The sequence below is a fragment of the Taudactylus pleione genome, unplaced genomic scaffold (assembly GCF_031769625.1).
Source record: "Taudactylus pleione unplaced genomic scaffold, aTauple2 ptg000619l, whole genome shotgun sequence".
NCBI lineage: Eukaryota > Metazoa > Chordata > Amphibia > Anura > Myobatrachidae > Taudactylus > Taudactylus pleione.
The window spans coordinates 3,722,162-3,749,877 of record NW_028285021.1 but is presented as its reverse complement, the minus strand read 5'-3'; the positions used below and the strand labels follow the sequence as shown (position 1 = coordinate 3,749,877).

The 27,716-nt window shown below is 44.2% G+C and overlaps 1 protein-coding gene across 4 annotated transcripts in view; it reads right to left on the bottom strand.

The window, feature by feature from the left end:
* The window catches only part of MYRF (myelin regulatory factor), a 188,506-nt gene that overhangs the window by 34,096 nt on the left and 126,694 nt on the right, over nucleotides 1-27,716 (bottom strand). Inside the window, exons 5-14 of one of the 4 annotated variants that reach the window (XM_088454533.1) lie at nucleotides 22,899-23,178; nucleotides 22,346-22,440; nucleotides 17,416-17,539; nucleotides 13,850-14,045; nucleotides 12,892-12,968; nucleotides 12,646-12,756; nucleotides 9,224-9,341; nucleotides 7,004-7,204; nucleotides 4,843-4,951; nucleotides 4,519-4,628 (exon numbers count right to left, since the gene is read on the bottom strand). In XM_088454533.1, coding sequence (XP_088310659.1) covers nucleotides 4,519-4,628; nucleotides 4,843-4,951; nucleotides 7,004-7,204; nucleotides 9,224-9,341; nucleotides 12,646-12,756; nucleotides 12,892-12,968; nucleotides 13,850-14,045; nucleotides 17,416-17,539; nucleotides 22,346-22,440; nucleotides 22,899-23,178 — 1,421 coding nt within the window. Of the gene's footprint in view, nucleotides 1-4,518; nucleotides 4,629-4,842; nucleotides 4,952-7,003; nucleotides 7,205-9,223; nucleotides 9,342-12,645; nucleotides 12,757-12,891; nucleotides 12,969-13,849; nucleotides 14,046-17,415; nucleotides 17,564-22,345; nucleotides 22,441-22,898; nucleotides 23,179-27,716 lie in introns of all 4 variants that reach the window. The other 3 variants (XM_088454532.1, XM_088454535.1, XM_088454534.1) reach the window with 3 other exon arrangements.

The following is a 27,716-nucleotide window of genomic DNA, read 5'->3' as shown; positions in this document are numbered from 1 at the left end:
ACACTGTAATCAGTTATCATAGTGATTGCCTGTTGTCTCACACTGTAATCAATCATACAGTGACTGCCTGTCCTCTCACACTGTAATCAGTTGTCATACAGTGACTGCCTGTCCCCTCACACTGTAATCAGTTACCATACAGTGACTTCCTGTCTCCTCACACTGTAATCAGTTATCATACAGTGCCGCTGACCCCAATAGGGTTAAATCAGCCTAATTACTGCCGCAAGATGGACGCTTCAATATTGCCGGTCTTTCCCTGCTATGAAATAAAGCCGACACAAGACACAATAGGGGAGGGAGGGTGGGAGATCAAATTCAAAGAGGCAGATTTTCAACAACAGTTTCCCCACACCCTCTCACTTAACACACCCCTTACCCTCTCGCCCTATCACATCTACCTACTTACTGTAAACAACCAACAAACATCTTTAACTTTATTAACCCCCTCTATCCTTAACCTCCATTATATTACTGTGACTACCTGTCCTCTCAAACTGTAATCAGTTACTATACTGTGACTACCTGTCCTCTCACACTGTAATCAGCTACTATACTGTGACTACCTGTCTTCTCACACTGTATCAGCTACTATACTGTGACTACCTGTCCTCTCACACTGTAATCAGCTACTATACTGTGACTGCCTGTCCTCTCACACTGTAATCAGCTACTATACTGTGACTACCTGTCCTCTCATATTGTAATCAGCTACTATACTGTGACTACCTTTCCTCTCACACTGTAATCAGCTACTGTACTGTGACTGCCTGTCCTCTCAAACTGTAATCAGTTACTATACTGTGACTACCTGTCCTCTCACACTGTAATCAGCTACTATACTGTGACTACCTGTCTTCTCACACTGTATCAGCTACTATACTGTGACTACCTGTCCTCTCACACTGGATTCAGCTACTATACTGTGACTGCCTGTCCTCTCACACTGTAATCAGCTACTATACTGTGACTACCTGTCCTCTCATATTGTAATCAGCTACTATACTGTGACTACCTTTCCTCTCACACTGTAATCAGCTACTGTACTGTGACTGCCTGTCCTCTCACACTGTAATCAGCTACTATACTGTGACTACCTGTCCTCTCACACTGTAATCAGCTACTATACTGTGACTGCCTGTCCTCTCACACTGTAATCAGCTACTATACTGTGACTGCCTGTCCTCTCACATTGTAATCAGCTACTATACTGTGACTACCTGTCCTCTCACACTGTAATCAGCTACTATACTGTGACTGCCTGTCCTCTCACACTGTAATCAGTTACTATACTGTGACTGCCTGTCCTCTCACACTGTAATCAGCTACTATACTGTGACTACCTGTCCTCTCACACTGTAATTAGTTACTATACTGTGACTGCCTGTCCTCTCACACTGTAATCAGCTACTATACTGTGACTACCTGTCCTCTCACACTGTAATCAGTTACTATACTGTGACTGCCTGTCCTCTCACACTGTAATTAGTTACTATACTGTGACTGCCTGTCCTCTCACACTGTAATCAGTTACTATACTGTGACTACCTGTACTCTCACACTGTAATCAGCTACTATACTGTTACTACCTGTCCTCTCACACTGTAATCAGCTACTATACTGTGACTACCTGTCCTCTCACACTGTGATCAGTTACTATACTGTGACTACCTGTCCTCTCACACTGTAATCAGTTACTATACTGTGACTGCCTGTCCTCTCACACTGTAATCAGCTACTATACTGTGACTACCTGTCCTCTCACACTGTAATCAGTTACTATACTGTGACTACCTGTCCTCTCACACTGTAATCAGTTACTATACTGTGACTGCCTGTCCTCTCACACTGTAATCAGTTACTATACTGTGACTACCTGTCCTCTCACACTGTAATCAGCTACTATACTGTGACTACCTGTCCTCTCACACTGTAATCAGTTACTATACTGTGACTGCCTGTCCTCTCACACTGTAATCAGTTACTATACTGTGACTACCTGTACTCTCACACTGTAATCAGCTACTATACTGTGACTGCCTGTCCTCTCACACTGTAATCAGCTACTATACTGTGACTACCTGTCCTCTCACACTGTAATCAGCTACTATACTGTGACTGCCTGTCCTCGCACACTGTAATCAGTTACTATACTGTGACTACCTGTCCTCTCACACTGTAATCAGTTACTATACTGTGACTGCCTGTCCTCTCACACTGTAATCAGTTACTATACTGTGACTGCCTGTCCTCTCACACTGTAATCAGTTACTATACTGTGACTACCTGTACTCTCACACTGTAATCAGCTACTATACTGTTACTACCTGTCCTCTCACACTGTAATCAGCTACTATACTGTGACTACCTGTCCTCTCACACTGTGATCAGTTACTATACTGTGACTACCTGTCCTCTCACACTGTAATCAGTTACTATACTGTGACTGCCTGTCCTCTCACACTGTAATCAGCTACTATACTGTGACTACCTGTCCTCTCACACTGTAATCAGCTACTATACTGTGACTGCCTGTCCTCTCACACTGTAATCAGTTACTATACTGTGACTACCTGTCCTCTCACACTGTAATCAGTTACTATACTGTGACTGCCTGTCCTCTCACACTGTAATCAGTTACTATACTGTGACTACCTGTCCTCTCACACTGTAATCAGCTACTATACTGTGACTACCTGTCCTCTCACGCTGTAATCAGTTACTATACTGTGACTACCTGTCCTCTCACACTGTAATCAGCTACGAACAGGATAGACAGATAGATAGATAGATAGATAGATAGATAGATAGATAGATAGATAGCTAGAGATAGATATATAGATAATAGATAGATAGATAGATAGATAGATAGATAGATAGATAGATAGATAGATAGATAGATAGATAGATAGATAGATAGATAGATAGACTCATATAATTAGACAATAACATGGGTCATTTTCTATGGCTTTGCTAATTGCATAGATGTAATTCTGGGAAGAATTCTGGAAAAATGTCCTATTGTGATCATCTTTTCCTTTCTAATGGTCATCAAATCAGGACATATTTATTGATATATGCTACCAAATAAATGTACTATTGTTTTTGAAAAGGACAAAAGACAAAATTATGACCTGTTAAGCCAACGCAGCACTAAAGAAAATCAAACATGCTTTAGGTCAATAAAGTGGTAATTCCCTTTACACAGAATTATTGCCCACTGCGTTTATTGCACATACAATAGTATGTGCAAAGGCCACTTACACAATGCAACTGTCCCTTTGAACCTGCAGTGTGCACTGATTTGGATGTAATTACCCTCAAATTAAATCTGAAAGTCTGCAGTTAAAGCACATCTTGTTTGTTTCATTTCAAAGCCATTGTGGTGGTGAATAGAGGCCAAAATATGAAAATTCTGTCAATGTCCCAATATTTATGCACCTGACTGTATATGAGGACACATCTGTAATCCACAAATAAGGCTAAACTAAGCATTATTTTAGGCAACAAAGTGAAGTTTATTTGGAATGGGTGTGAAATACCGGTGGCTGAATAGCCTCCGGTTCATATCCCGACGCCGGCAGTCCAAAGGGAGAAGATCCCGACAGGTCAGGTAAGTACTCTATCCCTCCTCCTCCCCCCCAACCCTTCCTTAGTGGTGCCTAACCCTAACCTCCCCCCTAGTGCTAAACCCTAACCTCCCCCCCTAGTGCCTAACCCTAACCTCCCCTTACCACACCCTAAACCTAACCCTCCCGAGGGTGCCTAACCCTAACCTCGCTACGCTCCCTAAAGCTAAACCTCTTGCCCGCACGGCTAATGCTAGGAGCACCCCGGACATACCCGTTTGGTCCGGCTTCCTTCGGTGTTCCGGCGCCAAGATTAAGATTGGCGTTCGTATTTTGATGCCTATCATAAATTCCTTGTCGGGATTCGGATGTCGGTATTGAGACCGGCGGCCCGTTTATTTTAATAAAAAAAGATACTAAAGTGGTAGGGGACTTTTATGTTAGGTCTCCAAAGACTTTGCCCCTTTTAGCACATAGGCTTTTGTGTCATGAAGGTGGCTACAAAGAACATAAGAGGGGGCATGTACCTTGAAGTGCACCTAGTAGGCAATTACTGAGTGCATCAAGTGTGCTTCATGAGAGACCTCCTCTTTGAGTATTACGGGTGTAACTTATGCCCAAATTTAATGAAGTAAGTTCAGTTGCAACATACAATCCACACCACTCACATGACTGCCATTACACAAATCCACTAAGAGATTAATACATCAAGCAGTGAAAATAGTGGATAAGTTGAGAAGTTACCCCTAGCAGCAACCAATCAGCTTCTAGGTAGAATTTATCAAGTACAATTTATAAAATGATAGAAGCTGACTGGTTGCTAGGAGTATCTTCTCCACTTCACTATTTTCACTGCTTGACACCACAACCCCTAACTCTTTATGTTGTAAGATTCAGCCCTTACTAGAACCCACAGACCTCCATCATTCGCACATCTCACAGACCATACCTTGTTTACTACTAAGAAGTTCTCTATGGTTTCTCCATTGGCGCACACCACATCCCCGGTCTCTTTTACAGCCTCGGGAAGTATCTCCTGCACCTCCTGCGCAATCACTCCTACGAGAAACATAACATGTGATAGCCCATAAGAGCATACAAGTGAGCAGAAAGCACAGCAAGAGTGAATGGGGGTCCCATGTACTACTGGGCTCTCCGTATTCCCAGGTTGGCCACCATTTTTGCTCCATTTCCCAGCACTCAGGTTGATTGGGGTGAGTTGTGTATTGGCAACTTTATTCCTCAAACAGGGTTCTTTGGACATGTGATCTACCTGTTTCTGCTGAGTCATCAAGCCCAACCGTGCTAGCAAACTCGGGCTTATAATGATATTGAACCAGGCGCATCTGAGAGATCCGTTTCAGCTGTTCAGTGGTATCAACCTGAGGTGAAAAGGCACATCTGATCAGAGGTAATACATGGATAAAAAGTCCATACATTTAAAACTGATATAAAACAAATGCCAATATGTAAATCTAACAAAATGTAAATGATATACTTGATGCAAGGTAATGAACGAATAAATAGGTGACTTTATAAATAAGTAAATACTGGGTCAAGTTATAAGTGATCTACAAAACAAGACAGACATATAGATGAACAGTATAATACACAAAAACACAGATAGGAAAATGCAAAAAGGATAAAAATGTTCAGATGAAGAGCACAGATGTAGGCGCCACATCATTACTATCACGGTTAGCGCACATAAGCTCGGGCACCCACCGGGTACTGCAGAGCAGTGAGGTGGAGCAAACCAATTGAAAGAGGGACAGGGGGACACTATTGGTACGTATAGCGCTATTAGGTTGCATTCCCTTACATCGTGTGTCATTGCATTGACTTTTATATTGGTAGGATCCAGTCAGGTTCACGGACATTCCCTGGACACTTTTTGATCCACATTTGCATTTATTTGTTTTTATTTCTATTTTTATTACATTTTATCCTTTTGCTTCTTTGCATTTGTTTTTCCTTTGATTATCTCTCTTTTTCTAACTCCCCAGCCACCGGACGGTGGCTTACCTCCGTTTTGAAGCAGCCCCCACACCCGTCAGACTACGTACTAAAGTGCACCCTCCCTTAGATGGAGTTTAGTCAATCTTACTCAATTTTATGTTTCAGTTTTGTGTTACCACAACGCTGTATCCCGCTAAGTCCAGCTAGCTAGTGGACTGTAACCAAATTAGCTGCCTGCTGGATAACTGCACTAAACCAATCAGAAAGGTCTCATTGTGAATTAGTGCTAAATGAAGTATCTTTCCAGCAAAATATGCTCTTTTTTTTTTCATGCAGAAGATCATTGTCTCCTGTTTCCCTATTGCCATGCACTGCTGATTTCCATCACTCTAACAGGATCTCCTCACTATTCCTGTCCTCCCATGCATGTTCTCCTATTGCCATGCACTGCTGATTTCCATCACTCTAGGAGGATCTCCTCACTATTCCTGTCCTCACATGCATGTTCCCCTCTTGCCATGCACTGCTGATTCTCATCACTCTAGCAGGATCTCCTCACTATTCCTGTCCTCCCATGCATGTTCCCCTCTTGCCATGCACTGCTGATTCTCATCACTCTAGCAGGATCTCCTCACTGTTCCTGTACTGCCATGCATGTTCCCCTCTTGCCATGCACTGCTGATCAGAGCCGTAACTAGACTTTTTGGTGCCCTGTGCCAGAAAGAGCATTGGCGCCCCCCCTCATTTTTTAAAGGCACATAAGGCACCCAATAAAGGGGAATGGCCTCATGGAGAAGGGCCAGGGAAAAGATAGGGGAGACCAGGAGATGCTGGGCATGAAATAAGAGGAAGCTACAAGTGGGAATGATAATAAACATAAATTTGACAGGCCCAAACAGCGCCCCCTGACCTGTGGTGCCCTGTGCGATTACACCGGCCGCACTACCCTAGCTACGGCCCTGCTGCTGATTCCCATCACTCTAGCACAGTGGTTCTCAAACTCGGTCCTCAGGACCCCACACAGGTCACGTTTTGCAGGTCTCCTGGCAGGTGCACAGGTGTAATCATTACTCACTGACACATTTTAAAAGATCCACAGATGGAGCTAATTATTTCACCTGTAATTCTGTGAGACCTGGAAAACATGCACCGTGTGGGGTCCTGAGGACCGAGTTTGAGAACCTGTGCTCTAGCAGGATCTCCTCACTATACCTGTCCTCCAATGCATGTTCCCCTCTTGCCATGCACTACTGACTCTCATCACTCTAGCAGGATCTCCTCATCGTTCCTGTCCTCCCATGCATGTTCCCCTCTTGCCATGCACTGCTGATTCCCATCACTCTAGCAGGATCTCCTCACTATGCCTGTCCTCCCATGCATGTTCCCCTCTTGCCATGCACTGCTGATTCCCATCACTCTAGCAGGATCTCCTCACTATTCTTGTCCTCCCATGCATGTTCCCCTCTATTACTCACCTCCTCGATATCCTCCTTGGCTCTGAGGTCAGAGGGGTGCATAAGAGAACCCATTATCTTGACATTTCCATGTACCACCAGAGCCTCATCTGGCCTCTCTGTGTTAATACCAATACGACCATGGTGAAACACAGTGTCCGGGAGCTGACCACGTTGCCACAGCACTTCACTGTCACTCTCAAACTGGCCGGGATTTGAGGCCTATAGAAGACACATTCAATGAGAGAAGCATCAATACAACAATGTAAAAACATCCTGTCACAGAGACTTAATACAGCATCATTCCCCCACAGGTCACTGACAAACCCACAACTTTAGGGCTGAGAATTCCCACTACGGGTAAATAGGACTGGAGACTAATCCAACAGACAGATACAGAAAACTTCAGTACAGACTGAACTAATAAATCTGACAGCAGGTAATTGACTTATAGACATAGGGCCTGATTCGGTGGTGCACGCTGATGCAGCCGGGACTGCGTCTGTATACCAATGCTGCAGCCGATGGGATTCCTACAGAGATACCCTCCGCCTGCGGCTCTAATCCACCACTGTATATATTAAGGCGCAACATCGGCCGCACATTGGTCACACCATGAGTACTGTACCAACCCTATGGAGGCAATTGCGGCAAAAGACACAGGACCTCATTCAGAGTCGGTCGAAGCGGCCGCACGGTCGTACGGGAAAAGGGGCCGTATATGCAAATGATTCCCTCGCAAGTTGCGTCACTAAGTTCGGATAGGTAGCTGGCCGACCAAGGGGAGGAAGCGGTCGGAAGACAAAAAAATACGCCCCCTTCTCGTACGCATTGCACGTCATCTCCGGCCATATAAGGATTAATCGAGACCATCGGCAACCATCGAAACTGGTCGTAGAGCTTAAGGTTGACCATACCCTCTCTTAAGCTCTACGATCATGTCAGTGTAAAAACCTCCCATGTCACATGTGCCATGGCGCTACTTTGTTAATTATGCACTCCCATAAACCGTATGTACTCCCACAAAACGCCGTCCACATAATTAGGCACGCCTGCGTTCGGATCTCCACTCCCCCGTTTTCAAGCACCTTCCCCTGTTACCACCCACAAACGCCTCAATCTGTCACTCAAACTACCGACCTGGCTGTGTTCAAGGAGAGAGAAATTTCTGATTGTAGCGGCTAGTTTGCGCACGCGCATTGCGAACTTTACGCATGCGCAGTATAGCGAACATTGGTGGCGTACGACCGTGCGGCCGCTTCGACCGACTCTGAATGAGGTCCACAGTCCCTGACCGTATCTGGCTAGTCACCCCCTCTCCGTTACCACTCAGTAACACCCACTGACATTGTCTCTCTCTCTGCATCTAGATTTGTTCTTCGAAGACAGAAAACATCAGCCGCTAGTGTGCGGCATCAACTTAGTGTGCACATCTGAGTGAGGCCCATGGGGCCTGATTCAGGCTGCAACTGCGTCTTTTTCCGGAGCCGCGGCTGCATCTTTACTCAAATGCTGCAGCCGATGGGCTTCCTACTGGGACGTCCACTGGCTGCGCTGCTAATCTGCCCTCTGGAGGCGCAATTTCTCCATCTGAACATAAATGTCTGTGTCAGTGCAACTGCGCCTTTAAACGCAGCCACTGACCGCAACGAGACCGTGTCTCGGTAGCCACCTCCCTGTTACCTCCCAGAAACACCCCCACTGAAAGTGCCTCAATCTGCGTCCAAATTCACTGTGCGTCTCCCGGTGGTAACCATCAAGGCGCATGCGCAGTGTGACTTTCACACATGCGCACTACTTCCAACTGCGCGAATATCGCCATTGCATGCACCCCTGAATTAGGCCCATAATGGGGCTGATTCAGAGTTGGGAACAAAGCAATTAAAAGGAGTAACTAGCTTGCACCTGAACAAACCATGTTGCAAATACAAGGGGGGGTACAAATACAGTTATTTATTAACTTTTTGCAAGCAGGGTAAATACTGTCTGTTTTCGTATGTAGCCCACAAAGGCTGGGCAGCTTTATTTTTACACTGCAATTTAGATCTGGGCTAGGACACGCCCCTCCCAACTCTAGATCTCTCTGCCCAGGTTACATCTGCCCCACCTGCAGTGCAGCATAGTTTCTACACAGTTACTCCTCTATTTGCTTTACTCACAGTTCTGAATCAGCCCCCCTATGCCTAAGAAATGAATCTAGAGATATCTAAAACATGGCAATACCAACTGCTTATAATATACCCCTTTCTCCAGCCCCTTTGCGGTTACCCGGACTATGATGCGTTCAGAGGCTTGTGCTGCCACCAGGTATGTCTGATTCTGAGCCTGGACCTGGAGAGCCACCACTAAGAGAAAATACCTGCGGAGAGCAAAACAAAGGGATGAGCAGAAGTACATGATGGAAGAGAGTAGACAGGTCAACAGAGGGAGCGATCATTAGAAAGTAAGGGGAAAGCAGCGACAATAGGGCATATATAGGGGGTAAAGCATTACCCATTGACCTCCTCTGTCACCACCATGTCACATATACACCATGTACAAATCCATGTTTATAATGATAACTGTTGCCTGCACTAACTAGCTACTTCGGATTGGCTGATTACAGATTCGCTGCTATAGCAGATAGATGCTTTTACCAATGATCGTCCATATATTATGGGTGCCGTTTAGAATTCAGTTTTTCCTATCTTTATTCATACACAAGAAGGAAGTTTATAATTGCTGTATTATAGGGGTTATTTTTTATTTAAATCAAACCTAATATCATTTTTTTTTGTTTTGCTATAAAAACAATTAAACAAATGTGTACAGACTTTTTTTCATGTGCTACATTCAAGAAACCTCCAGCTAAACAGATGGCGGTAATTCCACTAGTTTTTTAAATTATATGCGTCTCACTCAGCATGAACCCCTGACAACTGCGGGTGTTCACTCTCGACGTTTGGAATGGGAGAGTGTGGAAGTACTCCATTACACTTCACAGTTTGAAGAGCAGTTCTAAATTGCTAGTAAAACATGTTTATTGAGACAGTCACAATAACAGGGGGCAATGATATACATATAGGTAAATAAGCATCATAAACAGAACAAAGTCAATGCCTATCAAAATGTTGCCTATCACATAGTGACCGGTTGTATTATTAGAGGGGGAGGAGAAAAGGAGAAAAGACAGGAGATGTGGAAGACCGTAGTGAGGAAAAGAGAGAAAGAAACAGATACTGAAGGAAGAGGAAAGAGGAGTGAGATCCGGGATGGATGGTTACCAAACTAGAGATATAGATAAAGAGGAAGATAAATTAAGCTATTTCCAATGGAGAAGGGGCGTTTTGTGAGGCGAGCCAGGGGCCCCAGACTTTATCGAATGATGTAGAGGAATTAGTAATAATACTGGTCATGTATTCCATACGGTATGTATACCAGATATGGGATAATACTAAAGCTGAATACACAAACAACGATTTTGTTACCAACGATTTACTGAACGATTTTCTGTCAGATTTTTTAAAGTGTAATGAATGATTTTTTGAACTACAAACGATTTTTGTAACTTCCCTTAATGAAAATCGTTCAGTTAGTCAGTCAGAATGAACTACAAACGGGAGCGCTCATGAACGATAATCGATCATCGTTATATCAGAAACTGGACGATTTTTTTCAACGATTGAACGATAACGACGTTGTTATAGTTATATAGTTATAGATCTGCCGTTGCGTCTCTGTAGTCTCCTCTGGAACGCTGCTCCTGGTAAGGCTGTTACCCTTCTAGCGGGCCTCTTGTTGTTGGCTGGGATATCATCCTCCTGTTGCCCATCGTGGGATTCTCCTCCTGGCCTCAGCATATGTTAGGGCTGGTGACCATCTTTCATCTGATGCACCTGGCGGTGAAGTTTACGAAGTGCTGGTGATATCAGCCATTTTGAGCTCTCCTGTCCGGGTCCGTCTCTTGGTGTCGATCTCTGGTGGTGTGCTAGCCTCCTTGCCACTGAGTGTTCATTTCTGCAGTACACATCCTGTTTTTCCTGCTATAAAGGAATTTCTGCTGTGTGACATTTCTTCCTAAATATGGCTCTCTGTGCAACAAATCCTTCAGGCTGTCAGGGCCTCTACTCAAAGGCTTCTTACACAGCTTGAAAACATACAGGCGGACACCCTTCCTTCATGTGTTACTCCTGAGAGATGCTGTGATGTGGATGAGCAAGTTACACAACCAATTTCTGAAGTTGCAGCCATCACAGCTTCTACGACTGACTTCATCCCAAATGTATTCCTTCCAATGGACGTGAGTCTAATTGCTATCCTATTTTTGGGTGTTCCGACTTTGCTGTTGTACCCCTGATGATTTGTCCTTTATCTCTATTGCGTGTGCCGAGATACCAGGGTTTATCACTTCAATATGCCTCTTCTGTTCCCCTTCATATGTGTCGGGATGGGACTGTCACTTCAAATTCACCTTTTCAAGGGATAGAGATGTGGCCAGACTAATACTACTATTTTGAAGCACGTTATTATGTTTAGTTGCTGGAAATTCTATATATCCTGGTGTTGTATGTTTAATTAAACTTTTCTCCTGGCTCTATTTAAGATCTGTATTGCCACTTCTCCGACGGAATGTACTAAAATTTCAAATGTTGCGGGAGGGCTGGGGCTAGTCTGGCTTAGCTGAGGGACATTAGTATATTGCCCCTGTCATTTATCCTTTATTATAGTTGGTGGGGGGGTGGGGGATAAGGTATATTAGTGTAGTTAGTGGTGGGTTGGGGGTTACAGGATCCAAGTATGCCTGGGTTGGAGTTAGGTTATACAGGGTGAGGGATTATGAGGTGGTTTGTTTTGTGTTAGGGGAGGGTTATGGGGAGGTTAGTTTTACGGGTTTATTTTTATTTCTTTCTGTGTGATTGCGACATTTGGGCAGATGTGGTAATTCGACATTGTGTAGTCATGCAATTGATATGTGCAGAAGCAGCGGGATAGAAAGTAGATAACTCTTTGTTTGTTATTTTTTATTCTGTGTACTTATATCCGGTTATATGGGCCCGAATGGCGCCTTCAGGCTCCTATTAACTTCTGTTTATATGATGTTGACTATACTCTATATCCTGCTTTTTTTATTTTTTTGTATATATAATGTCAGTAATTTATGTACAATATGCTATGTCATTACATATTGAATGCCATATATTTTTTCGTATGTCTGCCACATTATAATTGGTGTATTGTGTTCTTTTAGTATAATGTATGTTATCTTAAAAACAATAAAATACTGAATTTAAAAAAAAAAAACTTGACTGTTTCTTTGACAAGCTGTCAGTATACACTGTGCTCACTCACAGACTGACTTCCTCCTAATTGAGAGCTTAAAACGGAGTGTACAGATATAGAGCAAAATGGAAAAATATAGTTTGTCAGTGTGTGTGGTGTGTTATCATTGGCTGGAGGATCTCAGTTAATAGGGTCACACTCATTGCTGGCACTGTACTGTATGTCACTTAGAAACTGGGTTTTATAGTCACCCAAAGTAATGCAAGATAGAGCAGTGCCACCTTCCTAAGAGGGCAACTGGCAGCTGATAACAATATGGACAGATTTTGATAACTTGAAAAACTTTAGATGTGCGTCACATACCGGGTATGTTGCTGCATGCGTGTCCAGGCTCACAGACTTACCTCTGGTCTGGGTTGGGTTTTCCTTTCTTTCGCATGTTATTTGCCGTAGTCTCGCTGAAATGGAGGCGCCCAACTGTCACTTTAGTGACCTGGTCCGGAGGCAGAGACAACCTAAGAAGACCAGGGGGATTACTCACTATGTACATACTAAGTGCCTCAGTTACATAAACCTGTCCCGTTTTTCTCCTCATTTTGCCCAAATTTCTACTCAACCAAATTTGAAATCTTTATAATAGATTTACTTACGTGACTGGATGGAATGGGCGCTTGCTGCGGTCAGACTGCGATTGCTCAATACTGATGCTTTGATTGATGGCCTCCAGCTACAACGGCAAAGGAATAAGGATCATTTGATTCATACAAACAAGAATAAGCCGCTGACACCGACACTGAGATATAAATAGTTTACTTCAGATTAGAATGAGTTACGCTATCTGCCAGACGGCCATGAGATCAGCTCTCAGGTCACTCTAATGGAACACTTAGAGGTATATTTACTAAAGTGCAGGTTTTTAGAAGTGGAGATGTTGCCCATAGCAACCAATCAGATTCTACTTAACATTTAACAGAACCTTCTAGAACAGGGATGGGTAACCTTTTTTCTGCAGATTTATAGAACGTTATTTGCGGGCCCGGTGCAGGCCATACCTCCTCCGTGTGACGTTACACGGTGGCGGGGCCATAAACTCCAGTGATTACAGCTCCCTGGAGCATCCTCAGGATGCTCCAGGCATTGCTGTAAGGGCAGCAGTGTGACCGTCTGAAGCGTCCTAAGGCCGCTCCAGGCAACACTGCTGCATAGATTCTGGCTGCAGGGTGCCATTCTAAGCACCATGCTAGCGGGATGAGGCTAGCAGAAAAAAGCTCAGAGGGCCAGACCAAATGAATCCAGGGGCCTTATACAGCCCATGGATCTGAGGTTCCCCATCCCTGTTCTAAAAGATAATAGCTAAAATCTGATTGGTTGCTATGGGCAACATCTCCACCTCTAAAAACCTGCACTTTTTTAAATAAACCCCTTAGACACAAAAGGGCACTAGGTGTTTTGCAACTTTCAGTTCTCTCCATCTGTAATTCTGATGTTATATATTCAGCTTTACCATGTCCCACCTATAATAACTGCCTTTATGCTGAGTATTTGAAGCTGGAGAGCAAGAACATAATGTTTTGTAATATTTAAGCAATTCTTTTTATTTTTACTCACCTTCACTCCGTTCAGCTTCAGGCAAAAGCACTCCAATGGCAGGATGCCTTCAGGGGTTTTGACATATTTAGGCTCTCCGATCATGCCAATGTACACTGTGACTTGAAAGTGATTTTTCTTCTGGCATACAAAAGCATCATCTCCCACCGAGAAGTTAAACCCTTTGTCTGCATCCACTTTGTAGGTGGGCATCGGGCTGCAAGAAACAAGTGTGATTAGAGACCCCTGTGCCATCACCCATCACCCATATATATACACACACTCACATATACAAGGGCTGATTGAAAATTAATGAGATTGCCTCTGTTTTTCTGTCCCTTAGGTAGACGTGGCAATGCTATGCTGGTTATTGTGAAGCTCATACATTGATGTGTCTGAATGGAATCGACAGAGGAGGTGCCGGCTGTCAGTACACTGACAGCGGCATCCCGATGGTTGGAATCCCTACAGGGGAACGGTGAGTACTGACAGGGAGAGGTAGTGGGTGACACAGAAAGATGTAGAGGGAGACAGGGAGAGGTAATGTGTGACAGGGAGATGTAGAGGGTGACAGGGAGAGGCAGTGGGTGACAGGGAGAGGCAGTGGGAGACAGGGAGATGTAGAGCGTGACAGGGAGAGGCATTGGGTGACAGAGAGATGTAGAGGGTGACAGAGAGAGGCAGTGTGTGACAGGGAGATGTAGAGGGTGACAGGGAGAGGCACTGGGTGACAGGGAGATGTCGAGGGTGACAGGAAGAGGCAGTGGGTGACAGTGAGAGGCAGTGGATGACAAGGAGAGGTAGTGGGTGACAGGGAGAGGCAGTGGGTGACAGAGAGGCAGTGTGTGGGCACGCCCCATTAGTGATGTAAATGGGGCGTGTCATCAGACCACACCCCTTTTACGATTAGGCCACACCCCCTTTTCGGGCGTGCGCAGGTCCCGACTCCCTTCGAACAAATGTTGGGAGGTATGGTTACAGGGAGAGTCAATGTGTGACAGGGAGATGTAGAGGATGACAGGGAGAGGCAGTGTGTGACAGGGAGATGTAGAGGATGACAGGGAGAGTCAATGTGTGACAGGGAGATGTAGAGGGTGACAGGGAGAGGCAGTGTGTGACAGGGACATGTAGAGGATGACAGGGAGAGCCAGTGTGTGACAGGGAGATGTAGAGGGTGACAGGGAGAGGCAATATGTGACAGGGAGATGTAGAGGGTGACAGGAAGAGGCAGTGTGTGACAGGGAGATGTAGAGGGTGACAGGAAGAGGCAGTGTGTGGCAGGGAGATGTAGAGAGTGACAGGAAGAGGCAGTGTGTGACAGGGAGATGTAGAGGGTGACAGGAAGAGGCAATATGTGACAGGGAGATGTAGAGGGTGACAGGGAGAGGCAGTGGGTGACAGAGATGTAGAGGGTGACAGGGAGAGGCAGTGTGTGACAGGGAGATGTAGAGGATGACAGGGAGAGGCAGTGGGTGACAGGGAGAGGCAATGTGTGACAGGGAGAGGTAGTGTGTGACAGGGAGAGGTAGACGGTGACAGTGACAGGCAGTGGATGACAGTGAGAGGTAGTGGTTGACAGGGAGAGGTAGTGTGTGACAGGGAGAGGTAGTGTGAGACAGGGAGAGGTAGACAGTGACAGTGACAGGCAGTGTGTGACAGGGAGATGTAGAGGGTGACAGGCAGAGGTAGTGTGTGACAGGGAGATGAAGAGGGTGACAGGGAGAGGTAGTGTGTGACAGGGAGAGGCAGTGTGTGACAGGGAGATGAAGAGGGTGACAGGGAGAGGTAGTGGATGACAGATGTAGAGGGTGACAGGGAGAGGCAGTGTATGACAGGGAGAGGTAGAGGATGACAGAGAGGCAGTGTGTGACAGGGAGATGTAGAGAGTGACAGGGAGAGGCAATATGTGACAGGGAGATGTAGCGGGTGACAGGAAGAGGCAGTGTGTGACAGGGAGATGTAGAGGGTGAGAGGCAGAGGCAGTGGGTGAAAAGGAGAGGTAGTGGGTGACAAGGAGAGGCAGTGTGTGACAGATGTAGAGGGTGACAGGGAGAGGCAGTGTGTGACAGGGAGATGTAGAGGATGACAGGGAGAGGCAGTGGGTGACAGGAGAGGCAATGTGTGACAGGGAGAGGTAGTGTGTGACAGGAAGAGGTAGACGTTGACAGTGACAGGCAGTGGATGACAGTGAGAGGTAGTGGTTGACAGGGAGAGGCAGTGTGTGACAGGGAGAGGTAGTGTGTGACAGGGAGAGGTAGACAGTGACAGTGACAGGCAGTGGATGAAAGGAGATGTAGAGGGTGACAGGGAGAGGCAGTGTGTGACAGGGAGATGAAGAGGGTGACAGGGAGAGGTAGTGGGTGACAGAGAGATGTAGAGGGTGACAGGGAGAGGCAGTGTGTGACAGGGAGAGGTAGAGGGTGACAGGGAGAGGCAGTGTGTGACAGGGAGAGGTAGTTGGTGACAGGGAGCCAGTGTGTGACAGGGAGATGTAGAGGGTGACAGGAAGGTAGTGTGTGACAGGGAGATGTAGAAGGTGACAGGAAGGCAGTGTGTGACAGGGAGATGTACAGGGTGACAGGGAAGCATTGGGTTACAGGGGTACAAGCAGAGCCATAACTAGACTTTTTGGTGCCCTGTGCCAGAAAGAGCATTGGCGCCCCCTCATTTTTCAAAGGACATAATGTACAAAAAAAAGGGCCATGGCTTCATGGGGAAGGGCCAGGGAAGAGATAGGAGAGGCCAGGAGATGCTGGGGATGAAATAAGAGGAAGTTACAAGCAAGAATGAAAATAAACAGAAATTTGACAGGCCCAAATAGCGCCCCCTGTCCTGTGGTGCACTGTGCGATGGCACCGGCCGCACTACACCAGCTACGGCCCAGGGTACAAGAACACATACCTGCGCACTATGGAAAATGGGGGGATGTACTTTGGTGAGGGCGGGAACACAGCGACCTCTGCTCTGTATTTGAGAGGGGGCCGACCTCCTGTGCTTTCCTCAGTTCGGCACTTGGTCAGGCAGGCTCTGGCAGTGCCAGTTACACCAGCCGTGAGCTGCCTATAATTCACAGACAGCTGTCTGTTAATTAGAGATAGTACACAGCACTAATCATTGGCGCTGAAAGGCGGCAGGACTCCCCTATCGGTTCGGCTTGGATGGCAGACTGATGGGGCTGCACACACATAAGGTCAGTCACAACTACCTATGGTAAGCGGCAGGTGGCTCAGGCAGTTGGGCCCACCCTGCTCCCAGCTCTGAGCCAGTCATCTGACACTGGTCAAAATGGTCGGGCGGCGGACAAGGGGAAAATTAATTGCTGGTCTGGGGAGCAATGGGCCTCTCAGTCCCCAGGAGCCTCGGTGCAGTGCACCTGCTGCACCACTGGTAGCTGCGCCCCTGATATAGACAACAGTGGCACTTCAAAAAGGTACAGTATTTGTAACCATCATGCAGTATATCTATGCAACATGTTATCAATGTAGTGCTTTATAATTTCCAACTGGTGTATGTATATACATATAGTTAGCTATAATTCTCATATGCACTGCTCTGTACTGACACACACGGTAACACGTTTTCCTTACAGTTCTTTGTAGTTGCTGTCATACAGTGTGATCCACTTATTCTGTTGGTGTGGCTGCCATTTTATAGATTGATAATTGGGATCCAAATAAGAGCCATTCAGACTGTCAGTATCCTGCATGAGACCTGGAGATGAAATCACGAAAAGGTCTATTAAATTACCATGATTAGCACAATCCCCCCCACCCACCCCACCCAAAATGCCTCCCGCAATGTCACAGTATGATATGTAATTAATACCACTACAGTATTATTTCATGGGTGACTTATAGGAGTCCTTAGTGTGATAAAGCAAATACCAAGAGCTTGTCTCAGAAGTCATCTATTATTCCATCAAGGATCTTTCCTCCCTCTGTTTAGTGACAAATACATATCACTGAAACTCTACTAAATCCACTAGATTGCAAGTGTACTGTATGTTAGTGTGCCAGTACCCGTCTCCTGTATCACCATGCCTCCACTATATATATACTGTATGTGTGTGAGTGTATGTTAGTGCGCCAGTACCCGTCTCCTGTATCACCATGCCTCCACTATATATATACTGTATGTGTGTGAGTGTATGTTAGTGTGTCAGTACCTGTCTCCTGTATCACCATGCCTCCACTATATATATATATATATATATATATATATATATACTGTATGTGTGTGTGAGTGTATGTTAGTGTGTCAGCACCTGTCTCCTGTATCACCATGCCTCCACTATATATATATATATATATATATATATACTGTATGTGTGTATGAGTGTATGTTAGTGTGTCAGCACCTGTCTCCTGTATCACCATGCCTCCACTATATATATATATATATATATATATACTGTATGTGTGTGGTGTGAGTGTATGTTAGTGTGTCAGCACCTGTCTCCTATATCACCATGCCTCCACTATATATATACTGTATGTGTGAGTTAGTGTCGACGGGACCTGTCTCCTGAATCACCATGCCTCAACTATATATATGTGTGTGAGTGTATGTTAATTCGCCAATACCTGTCTCCTGTATCACCATGCCTCCACTATATATATATATATATATATATATATGTGTGTGTGTCCTCATAGAATGAAAGCACAACTCCTTAATAGCAATGTCCATTATACTGTTTCTTTTATGCCATATCTGTGAGCCAAACTGGAGTGTTGGTGGTGTGATGTAATAAATCTTGAACGGACCCGTGTGGACCGAAGTCGACAGACAAGCCTCAGTATTATGTTGGATATTTGAACTGTCTTTAATGACTTTGATGGCTGAATACAGCAACGGTATTTTTCTACTGGGTGGTGAATAAAAGAAACAGTTTAATGGACATTGCTATTAAGGAGTTGTGCTTTCATTCTATGAGGACATATTGATGGGAGTACTAAAGCTTGGTATTCCAATTGAAGAGCACCCCTGTGATGAAGAGGAAGTGTGTGCATAAGCTCAAGACTATATATATATATATATATATATATATATATATATGTGAGTGTCGTTAGTGTGTCAGCACCTGTCTCCTGTATCACCATGCCTCCACTATATATATATATGTGTGTGAGTGAGTGTATGTTAGTGTGTCAGCACCTGTCTCCTGTATCACCATGCCTCCACTATATATATACTGTATGTGTGTGAGTGTATGTTAGTGCGCCAGCACCTGTCTCCTGTATCACCATGCCTCCACTTTATATATGTGTGTGGGTAAGTGTATGTTAGTGTGCCAGTACCTGTCTCCTGTATCACCATGCCTCCACTATATATATGTGTGTGAGTGAGTGTATGTTAGTGTGTCAGCACCTGTCTCCTGTATCACCATGCCTCCACTATATATATGTGTGTGAGTGAGTGTATGTTAGTGTGTCAGCACCTGTCTCCTGTATCACCATGCCTCCACTATATATATACTGTATGTGTGTGAGTGTATGTTAGTGCGCCAGCACCTGTCTCCTGTATCACCATGCCTCCACTTTATATATGTGTGTGAGTAAGTGTATGTTAGTGTGCCAGTACCTGTCTCCTGTATCACCACGCCTCCATTATATATATATGTGTGTCAGTGTATGTTAGTGTGCATGTACCCGTCTCCTGTATCATCATGCGCTGTCTCCTGTATCACCATGCCTCCACAATATATATGTGTGTGAGTGAGTGTATGTTAGTGTGTCAGCTCCTGTCTCCTGTATCACCATGCCTCCACTTTCTATATGTGTGTGAGTGAGTGTATGTTAGTGTGTTAGTGTCAGTACCTGTCCCCTGTAACACCATACCTCCACTATACATATGTGTGTAACTGTGTAAGTGTATGTTAGTGTGTCAGTACCTGTCTCCTGTATCACCATGCCTCCACCATATATATGTATGTGTGTGTATGTTAGTGTGTCAGCACCTGTCTCCTGTATCACCATGCCTCCACTATATTATATGTGTGTGAGTGAGGGTATGTTAGTGTGGCAGTACCTGTCTCCTGTATCACCATGCCTCCACTATATATATGCGTGTGAGTGTATGTTAGTGTGTCAGCACCTGTCTCCTGTATCACCATGCCTCCATTATATATATATATATATATATATATATATGTGTGTCAATGTATGTTAGTGTACCCATCTCCTGTATCATCATGCCTCCACTATATATATGTATGTCAGTGTATGTTAGTGTGTCAGTACCTGTCTCTTGTATAACCATACCTTCACTAGTTATATGTGTGTGTGAGTGTATGTTAGTGTGTCAGTACCTGTCTCCTGTATCACCATGCCTCCACTATATATATGTGTGTGAGTGTATGTTAGTGTGTCAGTACCTGTCTCCTGTATCACCATGCCTCCACTATATATATATGTGTGTGAGTGTATGTTAGTGTCAGCACCTGTCTCCTGTATCACCATGCCTCCACTTTCTATATGTGTGTGAGTGAGTGTATGTTAGTGTGTCAGTACCTGTCCCCTGTAACACCATGCCTCCACTTTCTATGTGTGTGAGTGAGTGTATGTTAGTGTGTCAGTACCTGTCCCATGTAACACCATGCCTTCACTAGTTATATGTGTGTGAGTGTATGTTAGTATCACCTGTCTCCTGTATCACCATGCCTCCACTATATACAGTATATGTGTGTGAGTGTATGTTAGTGTGTCAGCACCTGTCTCCTGTATCACCATGCCTCCACTTTATATATGTGTGTGAGTGAGTGTATGTTAGTGTGTCAGCATGTATCACCATGCCTCCACTATATATATATGTGTTTCAGTGAGTGTATGTTAGTGTGTCAGCACCTGTCTCCTGTATCACCATGCCTCCACTATATGTATGCGTGTGAGCGTATGTTAGTGTGTCAGCACCTGTCTCCTGTATCACCATGCCTCCACTATATGTGTGTGAGTGCATGTAAGTTTGTCAGCACCTGTCTCCTGTATCACCATGCCTCCACTATATATATATATGTGTGTGAGTGTATGTTAGTGTGTCAGCACCTGTCTCCTGTATCACCATGCCTCCACTTTATATATGTGTGTGAGTGAATGTATGTTAGTGTGTCAGTACCTGTCCCCTGTAACACCATGCCGCCACTATATATATATGTGTCAGTGTATGTTAGTGTGCATGTACCCGACTCCTGTATCATCATGCCTCCACTATATATAAGTGTGTCAGTGTATGTTAGTGTATCAGTACAAGTCTCCTGTATCACCATACCTCCACTATATATATGTGTGTGAGTGCATGATAGTGTCACCTGTCTCCTGTATCACCATGCATCCACTATAAACAGTATATGTGTGTGAGTGTATGTTAGTGTGTCAGCACCTGTCTCCTGTATCACCATGCCTCCACTATATATATGTGTGTGAGTGTATGTTAGTGTGTCAGGACCTGTCTCCTGTATCACCATGCCTCCACTATTTATATGTGTGTGAGTGAGTGTATGCTAGTGTGTCAGCACCTGTCTCCTGTATCACCATGCCTCCACTATATATATGTGTGTGAGTGAGTGTATGTTAGTGTCAGTACCTGTCTCCTGTATCACCATGCCTCCACTATATATATGTGTGTGAGTGATGGTATGTTAGTGTGTCAGTACCTGTCTCCTGTATCACCATGCCTCCACTATATATATACTGTATGTGTGTGAGTGTATGTTAGTGTGTCAGTACCTGTCTCCTGTATCACCATGCCTCCACCATATATATATGTGAGTGTCGTTAGTGTGTCAGCACCTGTCTCCTGTATCACCATGCCTCCACTATACATATGTGTGTGAGTGTATGTTAGTGTGTCAGCACCTGTCTCCTGTATCGCCATGCCTCCACTATATATATATGTGTGTGAGTGAGTGTATGTTAGTGTGTCAGTACCTGTCTCCTGTATCACCATGCCTCCACTTTATATATGTGTGTGAGTGTATGTTAGTGTGCATGTACCGGTCTCCTGTATCACCATGCCTCCACTATATATATGCGTGTGAGTGTATGTTAGTGTGTCAGTTCCTGTCTCCTGTATCACCATGCCTCCACTATATATATGTGTGTGAGTGAGTATATGTTAGTGTGTCAGTACCTGTATCCTGTATCACCATGCATCCACTATATATGCGTGTGAGTGTAAGTTGGTGTGTCAGCACGGCTGCACCTGTCTCCTGTATCACCATGCCTCCATTATATATATATATATATATATATATATATATATATATATATATATATGTGTGTGAGTGAGTGTATGTTAGTGTGCCAGTACCCGGCTCCTGTATCACCATGCCTCCACTATATATATGTGTGTGAGTGAATGTATGTTAGTGTGCCAGTACCCGGCTCCTGCTTCACCATGCCTCCACTATATATATGTGTGTGAGTGAGTGTATGTTAGTGTGCCAGTACCCGGCTCCTGTTTCACCATGCCTCCACTATATATATGTGTGTGAGTGAGTGTATGTTAGTGTGCCAGTACCCGGCTCCTGTTTCACCATGCCTCCATTTGGTACTTGATCCCTCAAGTTTGGAGAATCTGAGTGTTTCCTCTTCTTTGTAGGATGCATCGGGAGCCTGCAATAAGGGAATAGATTCTATAAGGTACTTTGTCAGAGACAGACATAACAACCTCAAACCTACTTGCAATGCCCTCACTACAAACCATGATGGTGATCTATCAGTGCAAAGAGTGGAGACGTTACCGATGGCAACCAAACAGCTTTGAGGTCTACTCCTCCACTCCTTCATACATCACCCCAGTGACCCCACATGATGCACTACATTAGCCACATTTCCTCAGTATGAGGTGTCTCCCTCCTCCCACATGTAGTACATTCAAATGGGTCCTATTGCTACCCCTCCCCTGGTGGCCCTGGCTCAGAGCCATTTCCCTGCATGGCAGCCTGAAGGAATATTTACTGAAGATTGGTGAGCTCCCCTCACATTCAGATTTGGTCTATCTTTTACATGAGAGAATAGGAAAGCGCTTAGCATGCTGACATTAGCTGCCTCCGCACTCAGACAATACATACTCTGCACCATGTTGCTGCTGTAGGAGCTGATGGAGCATCTGAGACTGCTGCACATGGTGAAGGTCTGCAGGAGGAATGCCGGGTCCAAGGGATGGGTATTGCGGCATCAGGGACTCCACTTTCAGGTACAGGTCCCGTTGCATGCTGGGATAATGCTGTTGGTGTGCGGGATGTGGTGGGGGCGGGCCCTGTAGATGAGATGGAGGTGGGTGCTCCAGGCGGGAAGGCGGGGTGATGTGACATATGTTTTCAGGGGTCATAGTGCGAAGCATATGAGGGTCTGTAATAAGAAAGAACACGATAGTGAGAAAAGTAACCAGCATCATCTGATTACAGCTGCATTGTGTTATTAGGGAAACAATAACAAGTGGTTACTGGTCTTGATAATACCAAGTGCAAAGTTAGAAGAGCTGAAAATAGAATAAAAAAATGCAAAAGAAATCAGACCCTTAATCCTTAGCCAGGCATGGGCCATAGAGCTATCGGTGATACCACAAAAGCAAATTTAACCTAGAAATACTCAAAAGAAGCAGCATTTTTGGACACTCATAATACAAAGACAAAGTCATAAAATAAATCACTACTATATATTAACGAGTTTGCAAATAAATGCTACTAAAAGTAAAATGTTATATAATATTTAAATAATTGCTATAAAGTTGCACATAGCCAAACCGGTTAATGTGGAATGATCTCCAGACTTTTACTGTAGTATCATTCTTTAGAAATGACACTGTTGTAATTTAAACCTGAATATGCGACACGTTTGCTATAGTGCAATGAAGAAAGTTCGTGAACAATGTACCTACTATGCTAACTCATGTCTTTCGGTAATATTTTGACTCTGCAAACTGGTCAATAATAGCCTTATTTTTAAATTGCAATGAAATATAGCATGCCAATATAACAGTGCAGGAGCGTAAGTAACAGATATTGTGATCACTAGAATACTGAGCGGTGGAATATCAATACTAACTGACTGACCTCGGCTTAAAACAGTATTTTATATTAATTTTCCCTTACTGAAAAAAAAAAAAAAAGATAGCCTGGGTAATTTATAAACCGCAAAACATACAGACCTGCAAAACATTTTATGAGCACAAATGCACCAAATTGTCAGCCCTGCAAATTTCAAGGAACATGGCCACTTCACAAGCGCACCTAGGGGTGTTTCCTGTTGCCTAGAAAAAAACACTTCTGGAATGAGTTGGTCAAAGACTCAAGGCAGTTATGCTTCCAGGTGGCTGGCCTTCTGTCCCACAAGAGAAGACTATAGAATCTGCCTCAGAAATGCTTAGTGCCTGATGGAAGAAGGTAAGTGTCGGGAAAGATGGCGAACTCTTAAGGTAGTCATGGTGGACTAACGACCTAATAACAGGGTTAATTATTAATGGTGGATGGAAACTATTTAATTATTATTCACATTTATTTATAAGGTGCAACAACTTTCTGCAATGCTGTATAGGGGATGTGAAACCAAAAACCAGGGATGGCCATCTACCATCGATGGTTAACAAATAATCAATGGTTAACTACTGATGGATGATTGTTTTTCCATTGATGGCGGAGATTCAATGGTTCTCCACCGCAATGGTTTCTTTATTTTTCTCCTTGACTCCAGGACATAGAGACTAGGTCCACCCTCTAATGTGACCTGTGAAGCCCAACTCCCACCTCTGATTGGCCCACTGCCCAATGCCTAATAGAGCAGGGATGACAAATCAGTTGGTCAAAACCATTGAGTTTACCACCAATTGTAGCCACCGATGGTCATCCCTAGAGAAAACTGGATCAGGCAGAGATCAGGTAAGCTAGGGTTAAGAAAAAAAAGTTTTGATGTTATGAGAGAGTCTGATACAACAAGGGAGAGTGGTTGATAGGTTAGCATAATATTGCATCATGGTGGTGCTTATTCATATAGGGATTGTGATGTGACTGTTCCATTTAATGCTGGGCTGGTTTGGGAACTATTATTTAAATGTGAGGCTGAATTTGGGGAGAAAGAGGACTGTTTATTAAATATGAACACTATTTAATGTGGCTGTTTAGAGGAGGGGTGGGGAACCTTTTTTCTGCTGAGGGCCATTTTGATTTATAAAATATTATTCGTGGGGCCGGTGCAGGCCACGACCCCTACGTGTGATGTCACACGGGGGCTGGGCCACAATCGCCGGTGATTACAGCAATGCCCAGAGCATCCTGAGGATGCTCCGGGGAGCTGTAAGGTCAGCGGTGTGACCATCTGAAGCTTCCTAAGGATGCTCCAGGCGGCATTGCTGCATAAATTCTGGCTCCAGGGGGCCATTCTAAGCACCCTGCTAGCCAGATGAGGCTAGCAGAATAAAGCTCCGAGGGCCTGACCAAATGATTCCAGGGTGTTCTTTATCAACCAAATACTATTACATTGGCAAAAAGGTCTGTTTACTAAATCTTCATTAATTGTGAATACTATTACTTTACTGTCAGGGCCTATTTTGGGAGGGGGTGGTGGTGTCTATTTATTTAAATGTGAATACTATTAACTTAATGTCAGGGCCTGCTGGTTGGAGGTCCTATCTATTAAACATCAATACTATTAATTAATGCCAGGGCCTGTTCTGTGGGGCAATGTTTTTTAATGTAAATGCTATTATTTTAGTTTCACATCTCATTGCAGGAAGGGAGACTATTACCTATGTGGGTGCTCTTGATTTAACGTTTCTTGAGACACTTTATCTAAGTGAAATAATCTTATCCTGTCCTATAAATGAAATATTATTTTTGCACTGCACCTAATCTGGACTCATCCAGGAATGTCCTCCATCCACTCATCTCCTCTCAGTTGCTGTAAACTTATGTGCATTAACAAATGCTGTCACCTTGGACCACAGATTGAGGTTTTCCCTGCAAAAGCTGGTATAGGACATCACAAAACAAACCATCCTAATTGCAAAGAGCAATGGGATATGCTGGCACTATATAAATACATGCTAATAATGCTGATAATAATTGGCGCTGTAGGTTTCCAATTTTGTTCAATTACCTTTAGTCGCTCTATTGATAATAGCTGTCAATCTAAAGTATAGCTGGGTACACATTAGCCGGCCTGTGTACGTGGCCAGCGGCAGATAAAACGGACAGCATAACGTGCGGTCTGTACACACCACACGATTGGGTGAACGGCCGCACTATATGTTGCACCCACATTCATGGTATCGTCCGTCACATCTTCAGATTGACCAGCATGTAGGGCCGACCTCGGACGCCGCCGTAGGAGCAAGCATAGTTGTACACACTTGATGATTTGAACGATTTGTCTTTCCGATCCGTCAGTATCAGGCAAATCGCTCAAAATATCGTCTAATAATGTGTACCCAGAGAGACATACTGGTTCTATCAACTGGTTTGCATGGTTATTACCCATATAATGTGCTCTGCTGAAGATAATAATTATTTTCAAGAAAAGTAACTATTCAAAGTAACAATTTTAAAACTGAATAAGTGAATTTACAATGATGCCATTAATACCTCATGTGGTAAAATAATCCACAGTTTATCCACCCTTACAGGAAAGAATCCCTCCTAAGCTAACGGTGAAACCATCCTCCTTCCTTCCAAAACTTGTTTTCTATATAGCCCATTGATGGAAGAGTACATATATTTATGTATAGGTTACCTCTAAGGCATCTTTCCCAAAGAACACAAACCCAGTCCTTTATAAACCCTCTATAACTTAACGCTTCCATTTTCAAACCATGAGGTTGCCCCAGTCCAAACCTTCTTAAATTCCTCTACTGAATATTCATGCATCCGAAACTGGACCCATTTTCTACATGTAGTCTAACAGGTATGTTTATTGTGTGGTCTGTACACACAGTGGATTATAACATAATTTTAAGATTTACACAACTTGGAAAATCATCTGTATAATTATCTATATCACCTTTATCTCTCTCTAGAGAGGTATGAATACGGTTAAAATATAGTAATACACTACTTTCTAATCAATGAAATGTATAGAACTACAACTAAAACAGTATCAACAATATTACATTTTAACAGAAGAAACACAAATACAACAGTAAGAAGTATTACACAGTGTGGCAGTGAGAATACGTTTAGCAGCGGGAATGTGTGTGGGGCCAGACCATTTCTCCTGATAAATTTAGGGAGGGGCAGGACAAGAATTCCAGACATTTCTTTGCTCTGATAAACAAAGATCCAAGCTTGAATACACAGGGACTTTTTCCACAGTTACAGATACACCAGCCTAAACTATCTCACCTGTGATACCAAATGCCCATGGCTTGTACCCAACACGCCAGAGACACCTGTGCTGGACACTCCCACCTGTCACACCCACAGTCCCAAACCTTCTTTAGCTCCATGAAGAAAACTGGAACTAAGCAATGATTAGCTGACAGTCTCTCCTATGGCCATGTCATGACTACAAGATACTCATGTCCACCACACCCATATACTGACCCCTCTCTTTATAGATCTCTCACCAGTTGTCAGAGTCCTCTGTCCACTCCCCCATTCCATGCTCTTTACATTAGTTAATGCTGGGTCCTACCTTTGCTGTTAATGTTGATCCTCCCACCTGTCTATCCCTTTAAATTTCCCTCTGCAGGTCCCTCCTTATTTTCAACCCTCTACATTAATACCCCAGTCACTTCAATACTTTCACCTCCACCCTCCCCTTCCACAGTTACTCACCTCTTTCCATCTGATCTTATTACTCCTTGCAATCCAGATTGCTCAGACACTGTCTTGCACCTTTCTTTTGATCCTTTCCAACATTGCTCAGACTCAGAAGGTTTTTCATGATCTGTTTTT